The sequence below is a fragment of the Macrosteles quadrilineatus genome, unplaced genomic scaffold (genome assembly GCF_028750875.1).
Source record: "Macrosteles quadrilineatus isolate MER2022 unplaced genomic scaffold, UCM_ALF_1.0 Scaffold_6__1_contigs__length_79288215, whole genome shotgun sequence".
Taxonomy (NCBI): Eukaryota; Metazoa; Arthropoda; class Insecta; order Hemiptera; family Cicadellidae; genus Macrosteles; species Macrosteles quadrilineatus.
In genome coordinates, this window is record NW_026542599.1 from 51,450,234 (window position 1) to 51,473,054 (window position 22,821).

Genomic DNA, 22,821 nt, shown 5'->3' on the forward strand with positions numbered 1-22,821 from the left:
AAGCTAATACATTTCATCCAAACAAAACACCAAGTGAACGTAATGATGTGTCGTAACTAATTATGCAATAAGATTATTCTTTAAAATGTATTAATTAAATTAACTGTGCATTTACAGTAGTCAAGGACTCTAATTAATTCGAAAGCTACTTGCTCCATCAGCCTAAAAGCAACTTGAAACCTATCTTAAGGCTATTTGCTTAGGACCTTCTTGAATGGGTTCAAGGCCCAGAAGGTAGACTAAGATGCTTTTATGCCTGTTTTGTAGTTATAAGATATTAAGGAAACAGAGTAATTTCAAAGTAACATATTAATATGTTTTACAGTAGGTATCGTAATTTACATTATAAAAATCAATGTTGTTTTTTTTACAATTAAAGGCTGCATTATTACTAACTCTATTGGCGAATTATGAAAAAGAAGAGTTAAATGTAAGTATAGCTCGTTTGTTACGATGGTTGAAATATTCAAGTAGTAAATATACCAATACACTATCCAAGTAAATCAAATATGTAAAGGTTTAGTGTGCAGAATTAGACATCCAATACTCCAAATGTATAATTTCTTAGGGGTTTGCCAAAGAAGGAAGACAAACATCAAATTTGTATATGGTTCTAAGTCAATATTTTTGGAGTAAAATGCGTTGTCTCATCAGTACTTAGCACAACTAATCCACCTAAAAATGTTATAGTTAGCCTTCCTGTGGCATTGATAAGACAAATAGATAGCTTACTTTACTAAGAATGTATAAAATAAACTATGTATATGTATTTTAAAGATCGTCAAAAATAATTTCAATTGCTTCAAATCATCAAAGTAATTTAATTTTTGTTGGTGATTACTTAGATAACCGATCAAAACTTTTTCTATAAAACCTCATACTGATACCTTGCCTATAATTTAATATTTTTTTAAACAGATTTCAAATTTACTACGGCCAATCTGCTAAAGTGTTTGCGAGGTTTTTAATCCTGAAAAAATGTATTGCGAATCCCTCACCTACTCTTAAATTAAGACAGACATAAGGAAGACTCTGTTAACATTAGTAATAGACTCATCCTTTATCATTTTACATAATACCTAAGGTAATCCTCCATCTGCTGAGTTATTGTCTACTATAAACGTGGTGGTGACAACAATGACGACTTAATGGAGCCTTCTTGATCTCGTCGAACAATTGACGTCATATTCATTATGTTTATGTCATTTAGATGTAAGACGCAAAGTGGTGTTTCTGTAATGTATACAATTTGTACTAAGTATAAAACCCTGTATTTTGTTTTGAATTGTTTTGAACTTTTTTATAATAAACTAAGCGGATAAGTAATATTTCAAATTCGTATGCACGTTTATTTATAAATTAATATATAGTATAGTATTGCATTTCTTAATTTCAATGTTTTCTAACATGTTGATGTTTGTTTCTAACCCAAGTAAATTTGTGTGTCATTTTCTTTAGTTATACACTAAGCTATTGCTGATCGTGAAATTTATAAGAAAGTTATGAATAATTTTAATATTTTTCTTCAATCTGAATGTATTTTAATTTTGAATTTTAGGGTCTTATTTCGCTAAGAACGTTAATCACATGGTATAAAGTATTGTATTTGTCGTTGGAAATGTTTATTCTAAATTTTTATTTAGTCTCTAGACCTGCAAAAATATGACATTTTCTTCTCATACCATGGTACTCGAATTATAAATGTTGCTATTTTATATAAATTTATTGTCAAACACGTTTACCAACTGTTCTATAAATATAAATTATGTTGTGTGATTTTGCCAACAATACCTTAATCTGGCAATCTTGTAAATTTTTCGAATGAAACTGAGTTTATTTATTTTGAAAGTTTTTTATGGAGAACAAATAACATTTTATATTCACTCAATCGTAAACAAAGGAAGTGTCTGGAAACAAATCAACCCCGGAAGTACAACAAAGGTACGTTGTAGCATCACTAGCGCTAGAGTGGCGGATTTATGAACTACGCTGCCTTCCGCGCTGGACCGGATACTAATAAATTGTCTTTTCATTGCAATTACAAATTGGTATTTTATTTGAGAAAGATACCAATTTCTATTGAGTCTTGCAAGTGAAATTTATCAAAATTATGCTCTTCATTGACGTTTGTGAGAAAAACTACATAAATGCTTCTAATAGATATCTTTCAAAAGACTGGGATTGAACCTGTTCTACAGCCTAAATAATTTTTTTATCTCAACCATTAGGCCGGCAAACATTATATACAACATACAATTGTATATACTTGTGATTAAAATCTACTTTATTCTACTAAAAGGTCTTCAGTAGTTGAACGTTATATTTCATCCTCTTGGTTTTGCTTAAAACTAATTCTCTTCTCAACAATATGTGTTTGTTGTCATATTAAATTATTCCTCATTATTAAATTGTTAACATATGTTGCATTCAAAATGAAAATAAATAAGGGTGTCTTGTTCTCTCGTAACACTAGTGTGTTAATTCTTTCCCTCACATACTCTCAATTTCAATATCTCCATTCTTCTATATTTTACCCCTCTGGTCATTCGAACTATTTCTCATTGCCCTTTCTCATTTAACTTTCTTTTATCTCAATCATTAACTTAACTTTCTTTATACTTTATTTTCCCTTCTCTGTAATCATCCATTGGTACCTCGACTCCAGATACTTTCCTACTACGAATCATTTAGAAGGTTCTGACAGTTTTACATGTATTGATTAGCTTTTTGTTTATATTGAATGATTCATTTGACGCATTAGGTTAATTACCATCATATTTTAACCATGTAGGTGTCTAGAATTAAACACTCCTACCCATCCCCTATAAAAAAGTAATTTCTGGCCATATATGGCCATATCAAAATTCCATATATGGTTTTATAAAGCCATATATGGGTTTTGATGAGCATATATGGAAGCATATATGGCCAGATGTGGTTGTATCCATATATGGTGGTGTCCATATATGGCCATATATGTAGTATATATATGGAATTATTGTTCATATATGGCCATACATGTTTTCGATATATGAAATAATTGTTCTTATATGGCCATACATGTTTTCTATATATGAAATAATTGTTCATATATGGCCATACATGTTTTCTATATATGAAATAATTGTTCATATATGGCCATACATGTTTTCTATATATGAAATTATTGCCCATATATGGCCATACATGTTTTCTACATATGAAATTATTGTTCATATATGGCCATACATGTTTTTTATGTATGAAAATATTGCCCATATATGGCCATAAATATCCTCCATATATGGAATTATGGTCTATATATGGTCATATATGACTCCCAGGTATGAAATTAAATTACTCATATATGGAATAATAATTTTCCATTTATGCTCATCTATAAATGAGTTTTTGACAATAACTGGAATTATTATAAGGGATTGTTGCCACTTTAGGATTATGTAACTCTCAAACTCCCAAACACTTCTTATAATATTAAAAATCTAAAGTTTATCAGTTTGTGTATTTTCTTGTTGCTCTCCAAGCACAAACTACTTAACTGATTGAGTTGATATGTGGTACAGTAAGGGGGCAGATAATATAGGCAATTCTCCTTTAAAGTAATTATTAGTAAAGAAATAAAATATCCAGATTTGAACCCTGATGACAAAATCCTGTACATACATCTATTGTACAATTTTATTATAACGCAACAAAATCTTAATACTGACGTATAATTTTAAAATTGTAAGTGTAGTAGGCCTAAATAAGGAGAATATTATATTAATAATTAATTAATTGTACCTTTGCTATCAAACAGCCTCAAATATCAATGTCACGTAGTTAGGCTATATTAATAATAACATTCTTCAAATGACATAAAATGTCTAAGAAAAATCTTGTTTTACGAGACCAAATACAGCTTCTCTTATTCGTAATGGGTTTTGATCTTCCACATGATATGAAGCAATCGTGGTGTAGTGGCTAAGGGGGCAGACTCTCACGCCGGAGTCCCGGGTTCAATTCCCAGCCAGATGCTTAAATATTTTGTTTTGAAATTTTTGAATTTAAAATTTTTATTATAGTTTTAATTTATAGTTTATACCATTTAAGGTAAAAATATGTTTAATTGTTATTTTTTTATTTATTTATATATTTTTTATTAAAAAATTCCATATATGGAGGATTCCATATATGATCATATATGGAGGATTCCATATATGATCATATCTGGGGGATTCCATATATGATCATATCTGGTTGTATTTGGTCCAAAACCAAATATAACCGGATAAAAAAAATTTGATATGGCCATATATAAACTTTTTCATAAGGGATACACTCGTTATTTTATTTGAATATATTTTTTAAGCACGTTTTCTTTCTTTTAAAACGGTTTCTTTTTAACGACTCAGCAAAAATAAAACTTGTTATTGTATATTAGATCACATTTTACTGGTTACAATATCTGTGTTTGTCCTTTATAGACAAAGTAAACAAGTTATACTTTCGATTCCAGCGATCTTCTACTTTCCTCTTTTTTCTATACAAATAACATTATATACTAAAAAACGTTAAAAAACGTTAATACTTAATACTCTGTATTTTTACAGCTTCAGGTCCATTGGTGCATGTAAAGATGTTCCTGGTGTTCCTGCTGAGATATAATGGAATACTCAATATTATTTTCTCCGTCTCTAAAGCTGAATCGTGCACTTAACTTTTGCCACCAGTTCCAATAGACAATGTTTTCAGGATGGTGGTGCTAACATAATGATATAAATAGCCTAATTTATAAAAATGTGTTTTTATGGTTCCAGTAAATACCAGCCCAGAAATGATTCATTCCTACTACTCAATTATATACTTTGAATTACATGATTGAATATTTTTCAGGATGCCAGCGGATCTGATGAAGATCAATTTGTTGTGCGTTATTTTGTTATTTGCTTACATTTAACTCAGCCCAATGAAATACATACACCATAAGACAGGCATAGAAGGCTGTTTCTAAGGTTTAATTCTTTCTTAGATTATAAATTCAAAGCATGTTATTTTGCTTAATAGTTGTGTTTTCACTTAAATTGGATTCACAAATTGAATTAGGTACTTCCGTATATATAAAAGCTTAGGAAGATAAATGTACATATGGGAAGGAGTAAGGGCTTAAATGTATATTTGTAAGGATAAATAGTTTGATGGACATCTAACATAACTCCGATGACCATTCAATGAATACAGATTCAATAAATTGTATATTAATTTGATCACGGTTAATTTTTACCGTGGATTGTTAAAGAAAGGCCCTGCATTGCAATGTTAGGTAGGAGTGTTAAAATGTTATTTCAAATAATGTAAATATTTGTTTAGTTAGCATCAACACTTCTTTAAAGCTGTGATATTAATTTAATTGAAAAAATTATAAATTGTAATGATATATTATACCTTTGATACATTACCTTTCAACCCAAAACATATTGGCTAACCGTGATCAAATTAATATATAATTTATTGAATCTGTTATTACCTAATACTTGAGGTAAGTGTTTGGTGAATCTCTAGAACTTCCAAACGCATGCCTGCAACATGTATATTAGTACTTGCACATTGAAGTTTTTCTTTGTACTTTAACTCTATTCGCAGTCCCTTAATGTGCTCCAAACAATAACCACCATAATAAATTGTAACAGCATTCTCTTATTTAAAAAGAATGTTCAACGATTCCAAAATTATCCATAGGTACATTAATCTAAGCTGTAAGGGTTTCTTTGACATTTCTATGTTTTTTTTAGATTAGTAAAAATAAGAAACCCAACACAAATTCCTACGGTTTTTTTATGAGAATGAAACTTTAAAGTTAGTTTAGTGTTATATCATGAACTTTAGACATTAAAATGTTGAAGTCATCCAATTTGTAAAGATCGTTGTAACTATTTTTTTCTCGAAAAGATCAATATAGTAAATGTCATCATTAGCCGCTGTTATTGAAAATCTGTTTTCTTTTCTTGTTAGCATACTTTGATAAGGAACATATTAGGTAGAATAGATTGTGGCACTTTTTCAGTTTGTCAGAATGAAAACGTAATTTCACAACAGCAGACTATATAATCAGCACATGTCTAAGTCATTTTCATTATGGACCCAGCTACAGCTTTCTCTCGGATATGGGATGTCTACTGTAAGGTAAAGTACTGTACATAAAAATTATATAATTATTTCACGAAACTATGATGGCAAATTATGTATGATGATACATATACTACATGATGGTTGTTTAATAATATTTAATCATGCTAATGTCTTAAAGGTTGCATGGATCAAGGCTGATACAAAAGCTATCCTGGCGATCCACGAACACGTCATCACCAACAATCAACGACTCAGCGTCACTCATAATGACTTCAACACTTGGACTCTGAACATAAGGGGTGTGAAAAGAGAAGACAGAGGAACTTACATGTGCCAAGTCAACACCGATCCTATGAAGAGCCAGGTGAGTTCAGCTAAATAGATCAGGCGACGTAGTAGCTTGATGTATTGATGGTTTTATATTTCTCTTATTGTAGATTTTAGCCTTCAGATTGTTATATAATGATGACAAATTTTTTAATACCTGCTAGGCAATCCAATCTTGTTGCAAACGCAATTAGTATCGACTCCTTTGTGGAGCCATCACCAGACTGTACAAAGACAGTTTTTCTTCATACGAAGAGCGTCATTATTAACACATAAATAAGTAAACATTTAAACACGACACAATTACTAATACGAAACATTGACGGTGACCTAACAGATCAGGCATATGACCCAAACTCCGCCGTGTTAGCGTCGTCTGTTATCATGACTAATCAGTTTGGCTACCGTAAATGTTTCATATTCGTGTTCAACGTTTATTTATATTCGTGTTAAATATGATGCTCTTCATATGAAAAAAGAGAAAACGTCATTGAACAGCCTAATGAGTTTGCAATAAGATTGGTTTGCCTAATATCATGTATTAAACCTTTTTTTTATATTTCTGTTAGTATCCAAACTCATTACATTTATATATATATATATGAACAATTGATTCTGTATCTCTCATTATGACAGATTATGGCAGGTCTATTCGGATGATAAAGAGGAGATTATGACTGTTCGTAAAACAAATAGCTGTGGTTAATTATTGTAATCTGGCCCAACAATCAACACGAATGTTTTATTTCCTTAATAAATTCTGCGTTAATTCCTAAGTCTTGATTTTTTATTTCTGGGTTAAGCTTTTGTCAACTTGAAGCTTTAATTTATCACTAGATTTCACTTCCTAGCAACTTGTAAGCATAGTAAATCCTGCCATTTTCCCTGAACCTCCCTCCCCGACCTCCACACGCGCACTGACCACTACTTAAACGCTTTTTCCCTTTAACAATTGTCTACGATTAATCATCCTATCGCTGGTTCTGGCTTCGTTTTTTAACCTCTATCGTACCCCACAGATGGCGTTCCTAGAGGTGGTGATTCCCCCGGACATCATCTACGAGGAGACCTCGGGCGACATGATGGTGCCGGAGGGGGGCTCCGCCAAGCTAGTGTGCAAGGCCCGAGGGTTCCCTAAGCCTAAGGTGGTCTGGAGGAGGGAGGATGGTGGAGACATCATCGTGCGGTCTCCGGGCAAAACCAAGAGCACCTCAGCTGTCGAGCATGGTACTGGATACAAGTGTAATTACTAATGGTTATTACTGTTTAAACTAAGTTATTACTGTTAACTAATTGTGGTGGTTTATTTATACAGGTAAAGTCCCGCACGGGTCTAATATGTTCTGAACGATAACAGATAAATCAATAAGATTCGGTACATCTACACGACACATACAAATCTACTTTTTGAAGGAACTCTCAGCTCTCTGTCATATCATGGGTACATCTCACAAGGAGTCAGAAGAAAATCTTTAAAATGAGCATAGGTCGAGTTGTCCACAACAATCCCACAAGTAGCATCGTGTAAGTGTGTTCTTGCCTGAAGCTCAATTACAATATTTAATTTAATCGTCAAAAACATAATTTGCATATTTAATCTGTTATACTTTTCGTCAGTAGCCACAGTAGAAGGAGAGGTTCTGACACTCAACAAGGTGACTCGCTCAGAGATGGGAGCTTACTTGTGCATCGCAGCCAACGGTGTCCCTCCTTCAGTCAGCAAACGCATGATGCTGCACGTACATTGTAAGTACACCCTGTGTATGGTAAATATATAAAAAAATGTATTCCTTAGTACAACTAAACAAAATGTAGCAGCACTGTACTCCAGTACGGGCATAGACAAATAGAATAAATATAGACCGTCAGCAATGCTGCGGTTAGCATAGGTTCTGGCACCCACCGCTAGGAGTGCCGTGTAGTTACGGTGCAGCGTCTGCTGGTAGTATACGGCTCTTTCGCTCCTCGCCTGCAGTGGTGTGTGCCGTAACTACACGGCACTCCTATCGGTGGGTGCCGGAACCTTCCCTTGACAGTCCATATTTATTCTATTTGTCTATGGTAAGGGTGTATATGTCTTCGAGATGGTAATAAAAGCCTCCGGATTACCGATATAAAGTAAAATACATGTTTTGGTAACCGCTTAAACTGGGTTTAGTAACTAGTTTCATTCTCGATTTGGAGCCATCTCCAGGCTGGACACCTCCCTTCTACTCCAACTAAATACAATCTTAGGTAATTAATCTTAATTCCTTTAGGTTAGCAAACTTATTATGCTGAACGTACTTTGTAAGTACACACTATACAAGATGTCAGCACATAAGTATTTTACTGCATTCTTGAAGGTATTCTAGAATCAGGATTGCCAACAAATATTGAACATTGTTGGTAATGGTAACCCCTTAACAATTTCACCAATCCCCTAACACTACTGTATCGTTGGGTCCAGCCGGATTTTCAGTTCCGATTTGGAGCTATCTTCAAACCTTACATAAAGATCCTATATTAGTAAGCTGCCAAAGAGCACCATACAACAAACTGCCCAAACAGAGTGTGCTACTCAAAAACACTAAATATACATATTCAATGTCTTCACTTATTTTCCTTTGAGTTTGTTGGATCCATCTTGGGGCGAAACTAATTTCAGGGATTATCATAAGCAGGTTTTTACACTATTTTAAATCTGCTTTCTGTGATTTTAGTGATGCATGTATTGTTTCTGTATATCGTAACTAGTCATAGTCCGATAAGAAAGTATAGTAAACACTTTTTTAACAAATTTTGGTTAGTCTGTCAAAAACCAAATTTAATCAGCCTCTACTTTTTTGAGTAATGCTTCAAAAACCCATTAACGACCTTCAGATTGTACAATAATTTAAGTAAGCTTGCATATTTGAAGTCGATTCTAAAACCTATGACATTAGTATGTCTAATTTCCCAAATTATGCATAACCATAAGTTTTACTTGACAACCATAACCTAAGTTGTCACTCATATTGTACTATACCATTCAGCTAAAATTAAACGGAAAAGGCTATTCTTAAAACTACGTCTAAGATAGTATGAATAAGTGTGTAAGAAAGTAAAGTAGTACGTTGAACATCAGTATTGTATAAGTTAAATAGGTAATATTTGCCTTACGATCAGTTAAAACTCTTGAAACTAGTCAAAAACATTAAATAATGTACATATTTTTAAAAACACAACACAGCCTAACAAATACTTATCCTCTTTGAGAGTTAACTTTTTTTAGACCTGTACGTTATTTCTAAAATGCCCTTTATGATCAAGAAAGCCAATTAAGCCCTGGGTCCCCTTTTATCTGTTATCTGACCAAAGGCGTATTTTTGTCGCCCATTAACTCCCTCAGTCTGCTATTGACACCTCACATATCATACAGATACCACTAGCTCAGATAACAGACTCTTTGTCCCCAGCCCTTATTTATTGGTTTCCCTTCTAGTCCACCCTCTTGTTATCTTTTAACTGTCGAAACTCCCTTTGAAAGATGTTTAACTACTGCAAAAAGCTTAGAGAAGAGTTTAATAATTTTTCTCATAAAGCATACTTGTAAATTTATTTTATACTTTGAAATACAAGATGTTTATTTAATTAAAGGCTTAACAAAGGTTTTAATTTTATTAAGCTCTTACTGTATGCGAAGTAACATTTCTAATACCTTAGAATATGCTAGTTATGTTGCTGAGGTTTACGTTCAGTTTATTATGTGAAACTAAATTATTATCGTCTCTTTTAAAACTTATCTTTGTGAGTTACGACTACAATTATTATACACGAGTTTTCCACTTTAAAAGCAGAATTATCACCAAACTATGGTATTTAATTCCAAAAAAGTAATATCGATACTTCGGACTATATTACAACTAATAAAATTGCACTTTGACTCAATGTTGCTATTAAATCTCAAATCCCTGACAGTTAAATTAGTCAAGACTATTCCAGGCAAATTAGGTTGTTAACTTCAAAGTTGGTCCATTTTTACCAACGTGTTCACAAAGTGTATTTTTTCAGTTTCCAGCTTACACCAACACACTACGGATAAACATCTTACTTGCAGTTTGTATAGATCATTTAATTTTGCGAATAGTCCTTTTTGAATAATAAAATCAACTGAATTCGGGATATTTTATTCAATTTTATAATGTTTTATTCAATAAACGGGATCCATCTTGAGGGTAGATTGGTGCAGCGGATCCAAAACGCCGGCCAGAATTTTTACCACTTTAACGACGCTGTCACAGCCCAAAGACAAAACTTTGACCGTCTATTTGGGAACCGGAGTTTTGCCAACGGGTGTCAGGTAGATGGGGGGGATGCCTTCGACCACCTCTTGGTGCGGAAATTTGCCAACGGTGGTGGTGGGAGAAAGGGCCACATACAGATTGGCCAATGGTTTAAGGGTAGTTTCTAACATACAGATTGACCAAAGGTCCTAATGAGCAGGGGCAAAAAATGGGGGCGGAGCTTACAGCAGCGATGTCCCGTGGGGGAGGAGCTTGGCTATTCAAGTCAAGTGTTTGTTAACTTTTTCTACCAGTCACAGAGGTGGCCAAACTCAGGAGACGAATTTTACTTTTTAAAACACTAAGTTTTATGTAAACTGTTAAGTAAACAAATGAGGTTTTTACATTCAACTGTAGCTTAAACAAAACAGTGCGGCATTCTAATACAAATAATAGGCTATAAAATCTAACTAATTGCTTATTAACTCACTATCAATTTCTTTTCAAGTACACAAAGTACATTTTTTGGGAGGTCGAGTTGGTTACGAAATTGTTAGTTTGTTTGACCTAGTTATAGCAATAAGGATAATGTTACCATTTAAAAGTCCTGAAGTGTTCTTTCAAGATTCAAAACATAAGCATTCACGTTTTTATGTGTATACCCATTGTTTGAAAATTACCTTGAATATCTGTCTTAGTATTTCGCACACGATGTTCATTTTTAAGTTCACAAAACCAATCTAGCAATATTCATTATAGGAGTAGTATTTTAACAAAAGTTAAAAAAAAGGAAAAAGATATTCCATTGGAAGTGAAATAACCTGAACTAGTGTACATGTTGCTCAAATTCGAGCAATTGCAAAGTATTACAGGAGTTATTTCAAAACGAATACCGTAACAGTCATATTTACAATGAGTTTTAAAAGAGTCAACTCAAAGATTACCGGTGTGTAACTCAGACCATGTTTATCTTCGTTATTGATAAACCTAAAGCATTCCGGCCGGTTTTCTCCTTCTCAAAATGCCTCGCTGTACAGGCAACACAGGTACATAGAGGATTGATAGAGGGCCAATTGAGAACGAAAAGTCGTTTTGGGGTAGTGTTAGGGCGCATTTGTAACCTAATAGTTGAGATTGTCCAGGGTCAGGTGCTGACTGTTAAGCCTATTACGCGCCACTGTTCTGTAGCTGCGGTCGTTATCACGATTACGCCTCCTGTCTATATGTGTCGTTGTATTCGCGTCGGAGGCATTTAAAAGAATAAAACAACAAATAAACAAATTATAGCTACATAAAACAACGATAAATGCACAAATTTAAGTTACAATCATGCTAACACGATCCGTCATAGCGACACAAAACAACGATAAATACACAAATTTAAGATATACAACCATACTTAAACGCTCTGTCTTGGGGGTTATGTTTACACAAACTCAAATAGTAAATAAATGTACTCAATGCGTTTCATTGAATTGAAAAATAAATAACAGCAATTAAATAATACAGCTGATCAAAATGTAAACAATTAAGTTCTCCATAAGGATAACATGGGAACTTTCAAAGCCACTGGAGCAGAGCCCAAGGGACTTTTAAATAAATGTAAGGCCAGTTTGCAAATCTACGCAACACACTCTTTCCAATGAGACGTCAATGGATAAAATCGGTTCAGAAATGGCAGAGGAGTTCAACCGACAAAGTTTCATGTAGCGTATGAATTATATAGATAAAATGTTCTACCACAGAGTATAAAAATATACTCACTTATTCAACATTTACGTAAACCAAAAATTAAAATTCTAAACATAAAATAATTCTTAACGTTTTGCCTTAAAATCCTGAAATAAATAATAATTTGTTATTAATATTCAGTCAGCTACATTTTCAGTTGCCGCTAAAAGAAAATAATAACTCCAAATTTGAGGTATTATTCCGTTTGGATGATATCCTGTGAAAGCATATAATGTCGTTATATTAGCTTTTAAAATTGCATAGTTTGTGCTGAATTATGTTGTCAATCATCTGAACTTGTTCAAGTTTACAATGAAATTTTGTTTACATCAAAACATATGTCCATAGTACAATTTTGTTTACATCCATACGAAAATTGGGTTATCTGTAAGTCGGTGATGTTTAAGTTAAATCAAGAAAATTTTGTATTATCTATACTACGGTATTATAAAAAAAAACAAATGGTGTCTGTCTGTATGTGTAATAATTAGTATTTTTGCAACTTCAAAATTGAAATTTAAAAATGTCAATAATAAATTAAAAGATATTTAATTAAGGGAGATGAAGGTAAAACATGTATGTCAAAGTTGTATTCGAAGATTTTGTCAGGTTTTCTCATATCAGTCTACACAAGATTTTAAATTAATCAAAACCAAAATGGTGCTATCCACTACTTCCCAGATTTAAAATTTATAACTTTAACTTTTCTATTAAGGCCATAAAAGTTGAATTTTGATTCTAAAAGCGTTTGCGGATGTGTAACTATTATATGCAACAGATGTTAAGATTAAAATGTTTCTATTTTGTGTCCTTTTCCCGTTGCAAAGCACGGGTACAACAGCTAGTTTTGTATAAAATGTAAAGAAGAAAATGGTTTACGTTAGATTTTTTGTTTTCATAGCATGTGTCATTAGTATTATTAATCTTTCTGAAGTTGCCTTGAAGAGATCGCGCACGCAATGAAAATAATAGAGATATGATGAGACATCATGTTTTCACCCTTAAAAACTACAATATATCGAAGTACTAATATTGTGAACTTTTGTGAGTTTGTTCGTTTGTTTGATATCCAATCACGCATTAACTACTGGTCGGATCGGGTTGAAATTTGGTATGAAGATAGCTCACATTCCCGATTAACATATCTAGACGTATTCTTATCCCAAAAATCATTTCGGGCTCTGCCCCAATGGCTCCATAGTTTCCCATGTTAACCTTAAGAGTATCTATAATATTAAAACGAAACTGTGTTTTTTATTTCACGATTCCGAATCAACCACTCGACGGATTTTCATGATTTTTGTGTTGAAAGAAAGATAATTTTGAGAACTAGGGAATGTCGAAGCCATAATTTTAGTTTAGGGTCCCAGTTTTTTAGAAATTGAGTTTTAATTTTTAAAAAGTCTAGCAGCCGACGCTAAGATTTTAAACTAAATATTGGCATAAATAATTTGCTTAACATAACAGCTGTAAACATTCAGCTTTTGTGTCACAAATTCAGCATTTGGATAAAAATTTAGAGACATACTTAGGGTTGACTTATTTATACTACGTGTAATGCTAATCATTGATACGTTCAATTCTTCTGTAAGAGGACGACAGATTAATTAAATATACATAGTAAAATACTAGGATGTTCAAATTATTTTTTAAAGCAATCTTTGTAATCTTCGATTTGTTTTAGAGCAATATAATTTGTTTTAACTAACAGCTGGTTAAATATAAACTATGGAACTATGAGGTTATTTTATTTACTCTTATTTTGTCATTGATTATAGGAAATAAGTAAGATTAGTAGAGATAATTAGACCACAGTTTAAAATAGTTTAGACCAAAATTAATTAAACCACAGTACAAATCGAGGCTCTGTACACGAATCTTAATAAAAAAGGATAAATGCAAATTATTTTACTACTCCACTTTTCAAGGAAAGAATAGAAAAATAACAATGTTTACATGTTTTAATTCTTCATGGTAGCTTTTTGTTTACAATTAATGTTTGTCTGCTTTAACTTTGTTTGGATATGGCCCAAAAATATTGATGTCATAAAAAGAAGATCAAGAATAATCAGGAATCACGATTTTAAATTACCACCACAACCTCAGCCGGGTTTTTAACAAAGATAAACAGATGGATGACATAGATGAACACAACGTCAACATTGACCTAGGATACTGCAATTAGACAAACCATCCTAATGAAATCGTGTTCAGTTGTGGTTACGTTTGGGGTTGCCTATATCAGCGCCCCCAAACGTGAAAATATCACTTTTATTTCAACTATGAATATATTGTAGTTTAAATTAACTAATATGGGAAATTACGATGTACATTTATTCAATGAGGGTGGGTATTTATCAAGGATAGAACTGATAACGGTATGGATAATAAACATTGACAATTACGTCATTAGCTTTACTAGCGTGTTTACTTTTTATATTCCTGCTACATGTGACCAGTTCTTTTTTTCAAATGAATGTTATTTGAACCAAACAGCTGTTTCAAAACAAACTGTTATTGTTTTTACTTTTCTTTGTTTACACTTATTTATTTAGCAATTAATGCAGTGAAATTGATTTAAAGGATAGGTGTGACGATTAGTTTTGATTTTAGGACACCAAAGTTAAATTATGTGTACTGTGAATTTTATTGGATATTATCGTTTTATTTTAGGTCGTTTCTATTCAGACCTACTGGAAATTGTGTATAGTAGTTGTATTGTGGTGATAATAATTATGGAAGAGGCAGGTATGCTATGGAAGGCGGTATTGTTGACTAGGTCTATACACTTCTCAATTGACTATTACTCTCTCTACTGTAGGCTACTTATAATCAGTGTGCGTCTGTGCGAATCGGCTGCAAATCTCACTTCAACGCTTTTCACATCGTAAAAATTGCAGAATTGCTGTTTTATTGTAAAATTATCGGATTTAAAATGCATATCGTATAGGCCTATGATGGAATAAAAACATATTTGGTCACACAACATTTGTTTACAAGATGATTTTTCACATTAAAACTGCAAGAAACTTTGTCTTTATATGTGTAAACTAGCTGATCTGAATTGTACACGGTTTTAACTGACTACTGAATTCCCGTACGTAGGACGGGCTTACACCTAGTTTATATTTAAAATGAATTAAAAAATGTCAGCTTTTTCAACTACACAAGTTGGTTCTACGATATTCAATAGCATTAAAGAGACCACCTCTGTATCTGGTAAGATTAGGAAACGTTAACAAACAGTTAACTTGAATAGACTAGCTCCTTCCCCACACACATCGCTGTTGTAAGCTCCGCCCCCATTTTTTGCCCCTGCTCATTAGGACCTTTGGTCAATCTGTATGTTAGAAACGACCCTTAAACCATTGGCCAATCTGTACGCGCGCGGAGAAAGAGAGTGTGAGGGAGGGAGGGAGAGCGATTGTCAGGGTTGTCTACGCTTGGCAGTTATGCGTTTGTCGCAGTGGGTTAGGTTAGGTTAGGTTAGGTTAGGTTAGGTTAAAAATTCAATACATTTCCTTTCACAGTCAGAGGTGCATAACTCCATTACTTTGAACACAGTCAGCATCCTGCCTGGTTTGTCCACCCCTAGTGGAAGCCACCCTCACGGTCACGTGTAATCTCTCTCTCTCCCCCTCCCCCTCTCGCGCAACCCACAATCGTTGGCAAAACTCCGCAGTATGTGGAATTCATGGATGGGGACCCTTTCTACCTGATACCCGTTGGCAAAACTCCTACACTCGTCTATTTAGACCCTCGTAAGCACACAATCTGGTTTAACAGTTATATCCATCAAACAATATCTGAATTAATAAAATACTTCTGTCCCTCAGTTCATCCTCTGATCCAAGTACCCAATCAGCTGGTCGGGGCGCCCACCAGTACTGACGTGCCTCTGCTGTGTCATGTGGAGGCTTCTCCTAAAGCCATCAACTACTGGACAAGGGAGACCGGTAAGTAGGTCAATCAGCTGTGTTCAAGATAATGTAACAGATTATCGATACGGAGTGGTCATGAGATACAATGAAATTACCTCGTTATAATAAATTATATTTGGAATTTTGTGTATGACTATATTACAATTCTACTTGTTCTTGTAACTTACAAGGAAAGCTAGCCTGTGGGCTGCCTGTTTTAATATCAACTGAAACTGAACTGTGGTTCAATTTATTTTGTTTTGATACAGTACATTAGGATAACCTCAATATTATCTTTTAAAAATCAGATAATTCGTTACGCAAAGTTACTGGGCTTCCATGGTAGTTTTCCAACAAGGAACTTTATCTGGGTGATGTAAGATGACTAGGATCCAGACACCTGACAGTGGTTTATCTTCAAGGCAACGAAGAAACCGTTCACACAGCACTCAATAAAGAATAGTAGTGCTTTACTGGACAGTGTCAACGTTCTACTGAAGCGGGTACTATCATATCTCTGATATTTCTTCTTGCATCAGTTGATAACATGATTAAAACCATAAGTCATAAGGATTCCTTGGTTTGTTTGTGATAGGTTCAACTTGTAAATTATCTTCCTTAACAGGTGAGATGATTATAAGCAACGACAAGTATCTGATGTCAGAGGAGTCTAGCTCTTACTACAGCACGGCCATGAAGCTAGTTATCCAAGACTTCCAAAAGTCAGACCTCGGGGGCTACAAATGTATCTCCAAGAACTCCATCGGGGACGCCGAAGGAAACATTAGACTTTACGGTGAGTTGAGGGGTTTTTTCCTATAATTTTGTAAGAAAATCATTGTTTGTTGGAATATAAATGTTAGTAGGTCTGTGCACTGTATTACTGTATTATTTTTATTGGTGATTGGAGGGATCATGATCAGACGCTCCCACTTTCAGATGGATACGTCGTTATTGGAATTGATGTATTTCGAATGTGATGCCATTCCTTTTGGTTGGTATTAACCCAATACTTCTAATGGTCAGTCGGTACCACTGATTACGTTAATCATCAATAAGTTAATATTGTTCATACTCTTCTGAAAAATATGTGAGATGTTATCCCATAGCAATATTACTTCGCCATAGGCTTCCACTAATGCTCCATGACAAACTTTAACTTATGGTAACTCCTGATAAATCCTCGATGCCTAGAGAGAACAATTGATACATCATTTAATGATAGATTTTTAGTTACTGTAATTTATTTAAGGTAAGGGAATAAGTAAGTATCCAATGAGTCATTCAATCAAGTAGGATGTATGTTTCATTGTTACATCTTCTTTTATTATGCTACTTAACGGCCAAAAAATTCAATATGTAAGATATACTTTCAAACTCACCTTATTTATATGATAGAAAATATGATAGACAATAAAATTTATCTCATATGCGTTGATGGAAATCAGACTTTAGCAACACCTCCTCTCTCGGGGTTATTTGTTAACCTGCATTTCATCAACATCTCAAGGAATCCGAGGCTAGGGTTCTATTTAATAATTTTACTTTAGTATATATTAGAGACTCAATCAAATAAAATTTGACCCCATACGTGTTGTAAGCTCAAATATGGTCAGCCTTAAATTTTATCACTATTCTGAGTGTTCCAAGGCAACAAATCAAATTCTTCTGGATCTTTGATATGTTCTGTTAGGTCAAACCTTAGTAGAAGCAAACCATTAAAGATTATGAGTTAATAAAGTTTATGATTAAAGAGTGTTTTCGAATTTCACAATATCGTACAGTTTGATACTTTTTACCACTTTCCTTTCCACATCAATAATTCAAAACTTTCTCTCATCCAAGCAAAAATCTGAATCAAAAACATTTTAACTCTTACAACCTCTTCTTGCAGAGGTGGAAGTGAAGAGGCCACCCAAGTCAGACAATGAAGAGGACAACGAGCTCGGTGAAGGTCAAAGGTTAACAAACGGTCACCAGGGTCCACTGAGGGAAGGGGAGGAGAAGGCTACCGAGGGGTTGACGACGGACGGAGGTCAGTCCTCGGCGACCAGGAGACTCTACAGCCTAGGACTTCTGGCGTCCACGCTACTGCACTATCTGTGAACGCCGCATAGACATTGGTAGGGTGGGTGGAATGATCAGGAGTTATAGGTATTGGGATTTACACTAAGCTTTATTTTTGCATTTTTACCATACATATTATAATGTTTATCCAAAGATAATAAGGCTGTGTTCAAAAAGGGTTTTCTTAAAGGAGGTTCATGTTTCGGGAGTTCTTTTCGAAATGGGTCCCCTTTGAAAAATTATTTTACTATAGGAGGGTCCACAATAATATGAGGCATGTGAGGAATTTTTAGAAAGAGTATCCTAAATACGAGGATCCTGAATATGAGGATTCTGAACATGAGGATTCTGATACATGAGGATTTCGTTAGGGAATACTAAGAAAGAGTTTGGAAGAGGGTCCTGGATATTATCATATTAAAAGAGAACCTGGTTTGAAACGGATGCACTGACCTTTAAGCATGAGTACTGTTTAAGCTATTTTGGGCTAAGAATCAGATAAGCCAGCTATTTTAAGACTGTATTTTCCACAGGGATCCAATTTTTATACTTATAGCCATTATTAAACAGCAATATACTAAATAGATAAAATATCCTAAAATTATACAAAGTTTCAGTCCCAATACTTTCGAAGTATTGTAACCACCTTAGTTTATGTATTTTATGGAATTTGTCATCTCAACTTGTGTATTTAATATCAGAATCATTGGTCACCTTTATTATACTATCCACATATTATATTAATCATCCGAACCCTCATTGAACCCCCACACTTATCTATACATTTCCTTGTACACGTATTATAACGAAGAGATTTCTTTAGCAAAGATACAAGGACATTTAAACGGGACTATGATCATTCCATCTACTCACCTTCAAAATATTATCTATTTTGGAACGTGTAGGATATTTTGATCTTATTCAGTTTAATATAAGAGTGTGCCTGTCACAATAACACGGACCTATGCCCTTTCTACAATCTGTGTACTTTAACTAATGTGAATTGTTTGTACAACTGTAGTAAGGTCAAACGTTTAATAATTAACGTTTCAAAAACTAATCATTTGTTACAAATATATAAGTTGATAGAACTGTTTTAACCGTACAAGGTACTACTTGTATATAAAATGTTATATAAAATAGACATTGTATTTTTAATCAAGTGCAGTACAATACTTCAATCCATCTAAGCCCAGAAACATTACATGTTGATAGTTTATGAACGTTTTAATAGACAAAGGTTTTAGTTAATAATTTACAAATCTACTTGTAAGTTCTTTCTAGCTTGCGTTTTCTTTAAGTATGCTAGACTACATGTGACTGCTGTTAATATTATTTTACAAATAGTGTAAATAGTTATTGTCCTAGAAAACCTATTTGTAAATACATGTTAATTTAAATAATGGGCACACTAGAAAGTGTAATACGCAATACTACAAGGGTAATAGTAATAACATAACCATATCCACCTACATGTTATATGAACTATATTGTTTTTTCAGGACTTAGTAATGTAAATATAAACTATACAAGTATAAACAGCAAAATACAAACATTTTCAACTTTTATAAATTTAATATCTTGTTATTTTACTAGCAGTATATATACAGGGTGTCCCGGAACTCTCTACCAATATTTTAGGGCATTGCTCCTGGGTAAGAAACATACCTAAATATCATATTTAAGTTGTCCGGAAGTCCTCAGTTACTCACACAGCCGCCATTTTGTTTTTTTCAGTTATTAATTTTTTTCTAAAGAATGGTTAAACATACGAAATGGAAACGTTGCACAAACATTTATGACAACTAGACAAAGCTACCAAAAATTTTTGAAGATTTTTCAAATTCATAAAACAAAATGGCGGCCATTTAAAATTTTTGTAAAATTAATGGTTTTCGAGTTATTTAAGAAACAAAATTTTAAATGGCCGCTATTTTGTTTTATGAATTTGAAAAATCTTCAAAATCTTTTGGTAGCTTTGTCTAGTTGTCATAAATGTTTGTGCAAAGTTTCCATTTCGTATTTTTAACCATTCTTTAGAAAAAAATTAATGACTGAAAAAAACAAAATAGTGGCTGTGTGAGTAACTAAGGACTTCCGGACAATTTAAATATGATATTTAGGTATGTTTCTTACCCAGGAGCAATGCCCTAAAATATTGGTAGAGAGTTCCGGGACACCCTGTATAATTTTGCATTCAAGGATGAACAATTCAGGGAAAAAAACAATTCTACTTTCGGCAAAGCCTATTAGAATCCTCTTTTTAACAAACCAATTAATTACGTGAATTTTTGTTGAAAAATAGTTTAAGTTTAGTGTAAACAATTTTTATCCGAACTATAAAAGGTTGAAATGTATCAGCAACTATTGCCAAACATATGTGTATGAGTATGTTCTATACGAATATCTCATGTTATTTTACGTTTATAATGAAACACAAAGAAGTGCGTTTAAAGCCAAGCTTTACATACGAAAAGGCTCAACTAAAACGCCTAAATTCATTCAGTGGAAACGTAATATTAGAATTAATACTTAACGTTGTTAATATTTTAGTTGATAGTTATTTTTATTTATTTTTTGCATAAAACTAAAACTTAAACCATTTAATCAAAGATAATTGTTTAATTTTAATTTGTGTTTTATATGCAAGGTTTTACCACTTTTGTTTAGTTATTAAAATAGATTAACCAACCACCGTTAATGTGTATTTAATATATTGTTAGAAAGTTGGATTACAGTACTCATTCCTAGAGGTGGCACTTTTTTCATTTGTAGTTTTCACGTGTTTTTGTACGGTTTGGGATAGATAGAACGAATGGGTTGGTTAGGTGAACTATTCTGAAGTATGACATTCAGTTTAACTGCCAAACCAGCCTTCATCTACAAAAATATCTTTTTTCAGTAGTATTCATATTTAAAATTGAAAACTTATTCTTTTTTATGTCGAGCAAATGTCTATTAATGTGGCAGCTATTTTCAATCAGTAATTTCGTATTTATTATTAAGCTATATAAACTGTAGCCAGGAAATTTAAAATAACGAATAAACGTAGGAATGTATATTCTAGATTTTGTTAGTTGTATGGATATTAAATCATCACACAGTACTGTGAAATTCTTTGATTAAAATGGCGTTTTCTAATTCATCAGATATTGATATCAACTCATTTAAAGTAGCCTAATATCATAATGCGTTGCACCGTCATAGTTGTTGTGCACGTTTAAGATACAGGATTAAATTAAATGTGTTCATTTTCCACAGAGCAGCTGGTGGCTTCGTATGGGAAACATAAGCAGGTTTTTGCTGTGAGCTTAACTTCTGTGCGTCAGCGTACTCTTTTCAGCAGCCTATAGTACATCATATAGAAGGCCTAACTTTTCACAAATTTGTTTACAAGTTAATAGCATATTTTCTCATTTTGCATCTATAATGTAGAATACCCAGTCTAATTTCAGTTTCAACTAGTAAAACGTCCTTTGAAGCGCAATTTTAACAAAACATTGTAAATAACGATTATAATAGCAGGCTACTAAAAATTGTTTTTTCCTTTTTTAATTTCTAATAAATCAGAAAACACTACCTGAATAAATTAACTTTGCTGATGCTCCTCTAGGCTTAGGTCTGTTATCCAACGGTTAACTCTACAACCGTTTAAACATTCCACTATTATATAAACGTGTTACATTTATGTTACAGGTATATTACGATTGTTACTGTTGTGTACATACTGTGTATGCTGCAATGTATAATATACACTATATGTAAATCTATGATAGCCATGAGAACGAAACTATTAGATGGTTCGTTGAGGATTGTAACTAAACTTTGTGAATATAAACTACTTTTACCTAAGATACGAGAGACATATAAATAAATGTAAATGTATATCTATTGTAACAATAAGTGTTAGACAGTTATGTTTATTTGTTACTTGTTGGCGAAGCTTGCGTTTCAGGATGGTCAGAATAGTTTTGTTGTACAAAAAGCAAATAAAGTGTGTGCCAAACAAACTGTTTATTTCTTTGCTTTGGTGTTTAACTTATGACTATCTAAACTATTGAATTAAATAAGGACCTTGATATTAACATAGCGATCCTGATAATAACATTGCATAACTTGTTGATCAATACTGTACAATTAAGACAACACTGTTAACTATAACTCACAAGACTGTAAATAGATATAAAAGATGGTAAGTGGCGATTTATTTCGATTGGACACCATTCACCATCGTTTTACGTATTAGTATTTACTGTCTTGTAAGTTAATACAAATTTAAATATATGTTTTAAGTGTTATTAGCCGTATTTTATTTACTTTCCGTAATAATGTTGCTAAACGTACAATGACCAATAAATTTCTAGCACCCTACATTCTTAACATAAAGTGTTTCTAAATTACACACTTTTTAAATACTTTGTTAT

At 33.0% G+C, this 22,821-nt stretch overlaps 1 protein-coding gene across 1 annotated transcript in view; it reads left to right on the forward strand.

The window, feature by feature from the left end:
• The window catches only part of LOC128997526 (lachesin-like), a 42,484-nt gene extending 23,779 nt beyond the window's left edge, over positions 1 to 18,705 (forward strand). Inside the window, exons 6-11 of the mRNA XM_054423166.1 lie at positions 6,287 to 6,472; positions 7,455 to 7,662; positions 8,053 to 8,181; positions 16,247 to 16,366; positions 16,956 to 17,126; positions 18,225 to 18,705. Of these exons, the coding sequence (XP_054279141.1) occupies positions 6,287 to 6,472; positions 7,455 to 7,662; positions 8,053 to 8,181; positions 16,247 to 16,366; positions 16,956 to 17,126; positions 18,225 to 18,436 (1,026 nt within the window). The 3' untranslated portion in view covers positions 18,437 to 18,705. The remainder of the gene's footprint in view (positions 1 to 6,286; positions 6,473 to 7,454; positions 7,663 to 8,052; positions 8,182 to 16,246; positions 16,367 to 16,955; positions 17,127 to 18,224) is intronic.
• Positions 18,706 to 22,821: the final 4,116 nt, after the last annotated feature.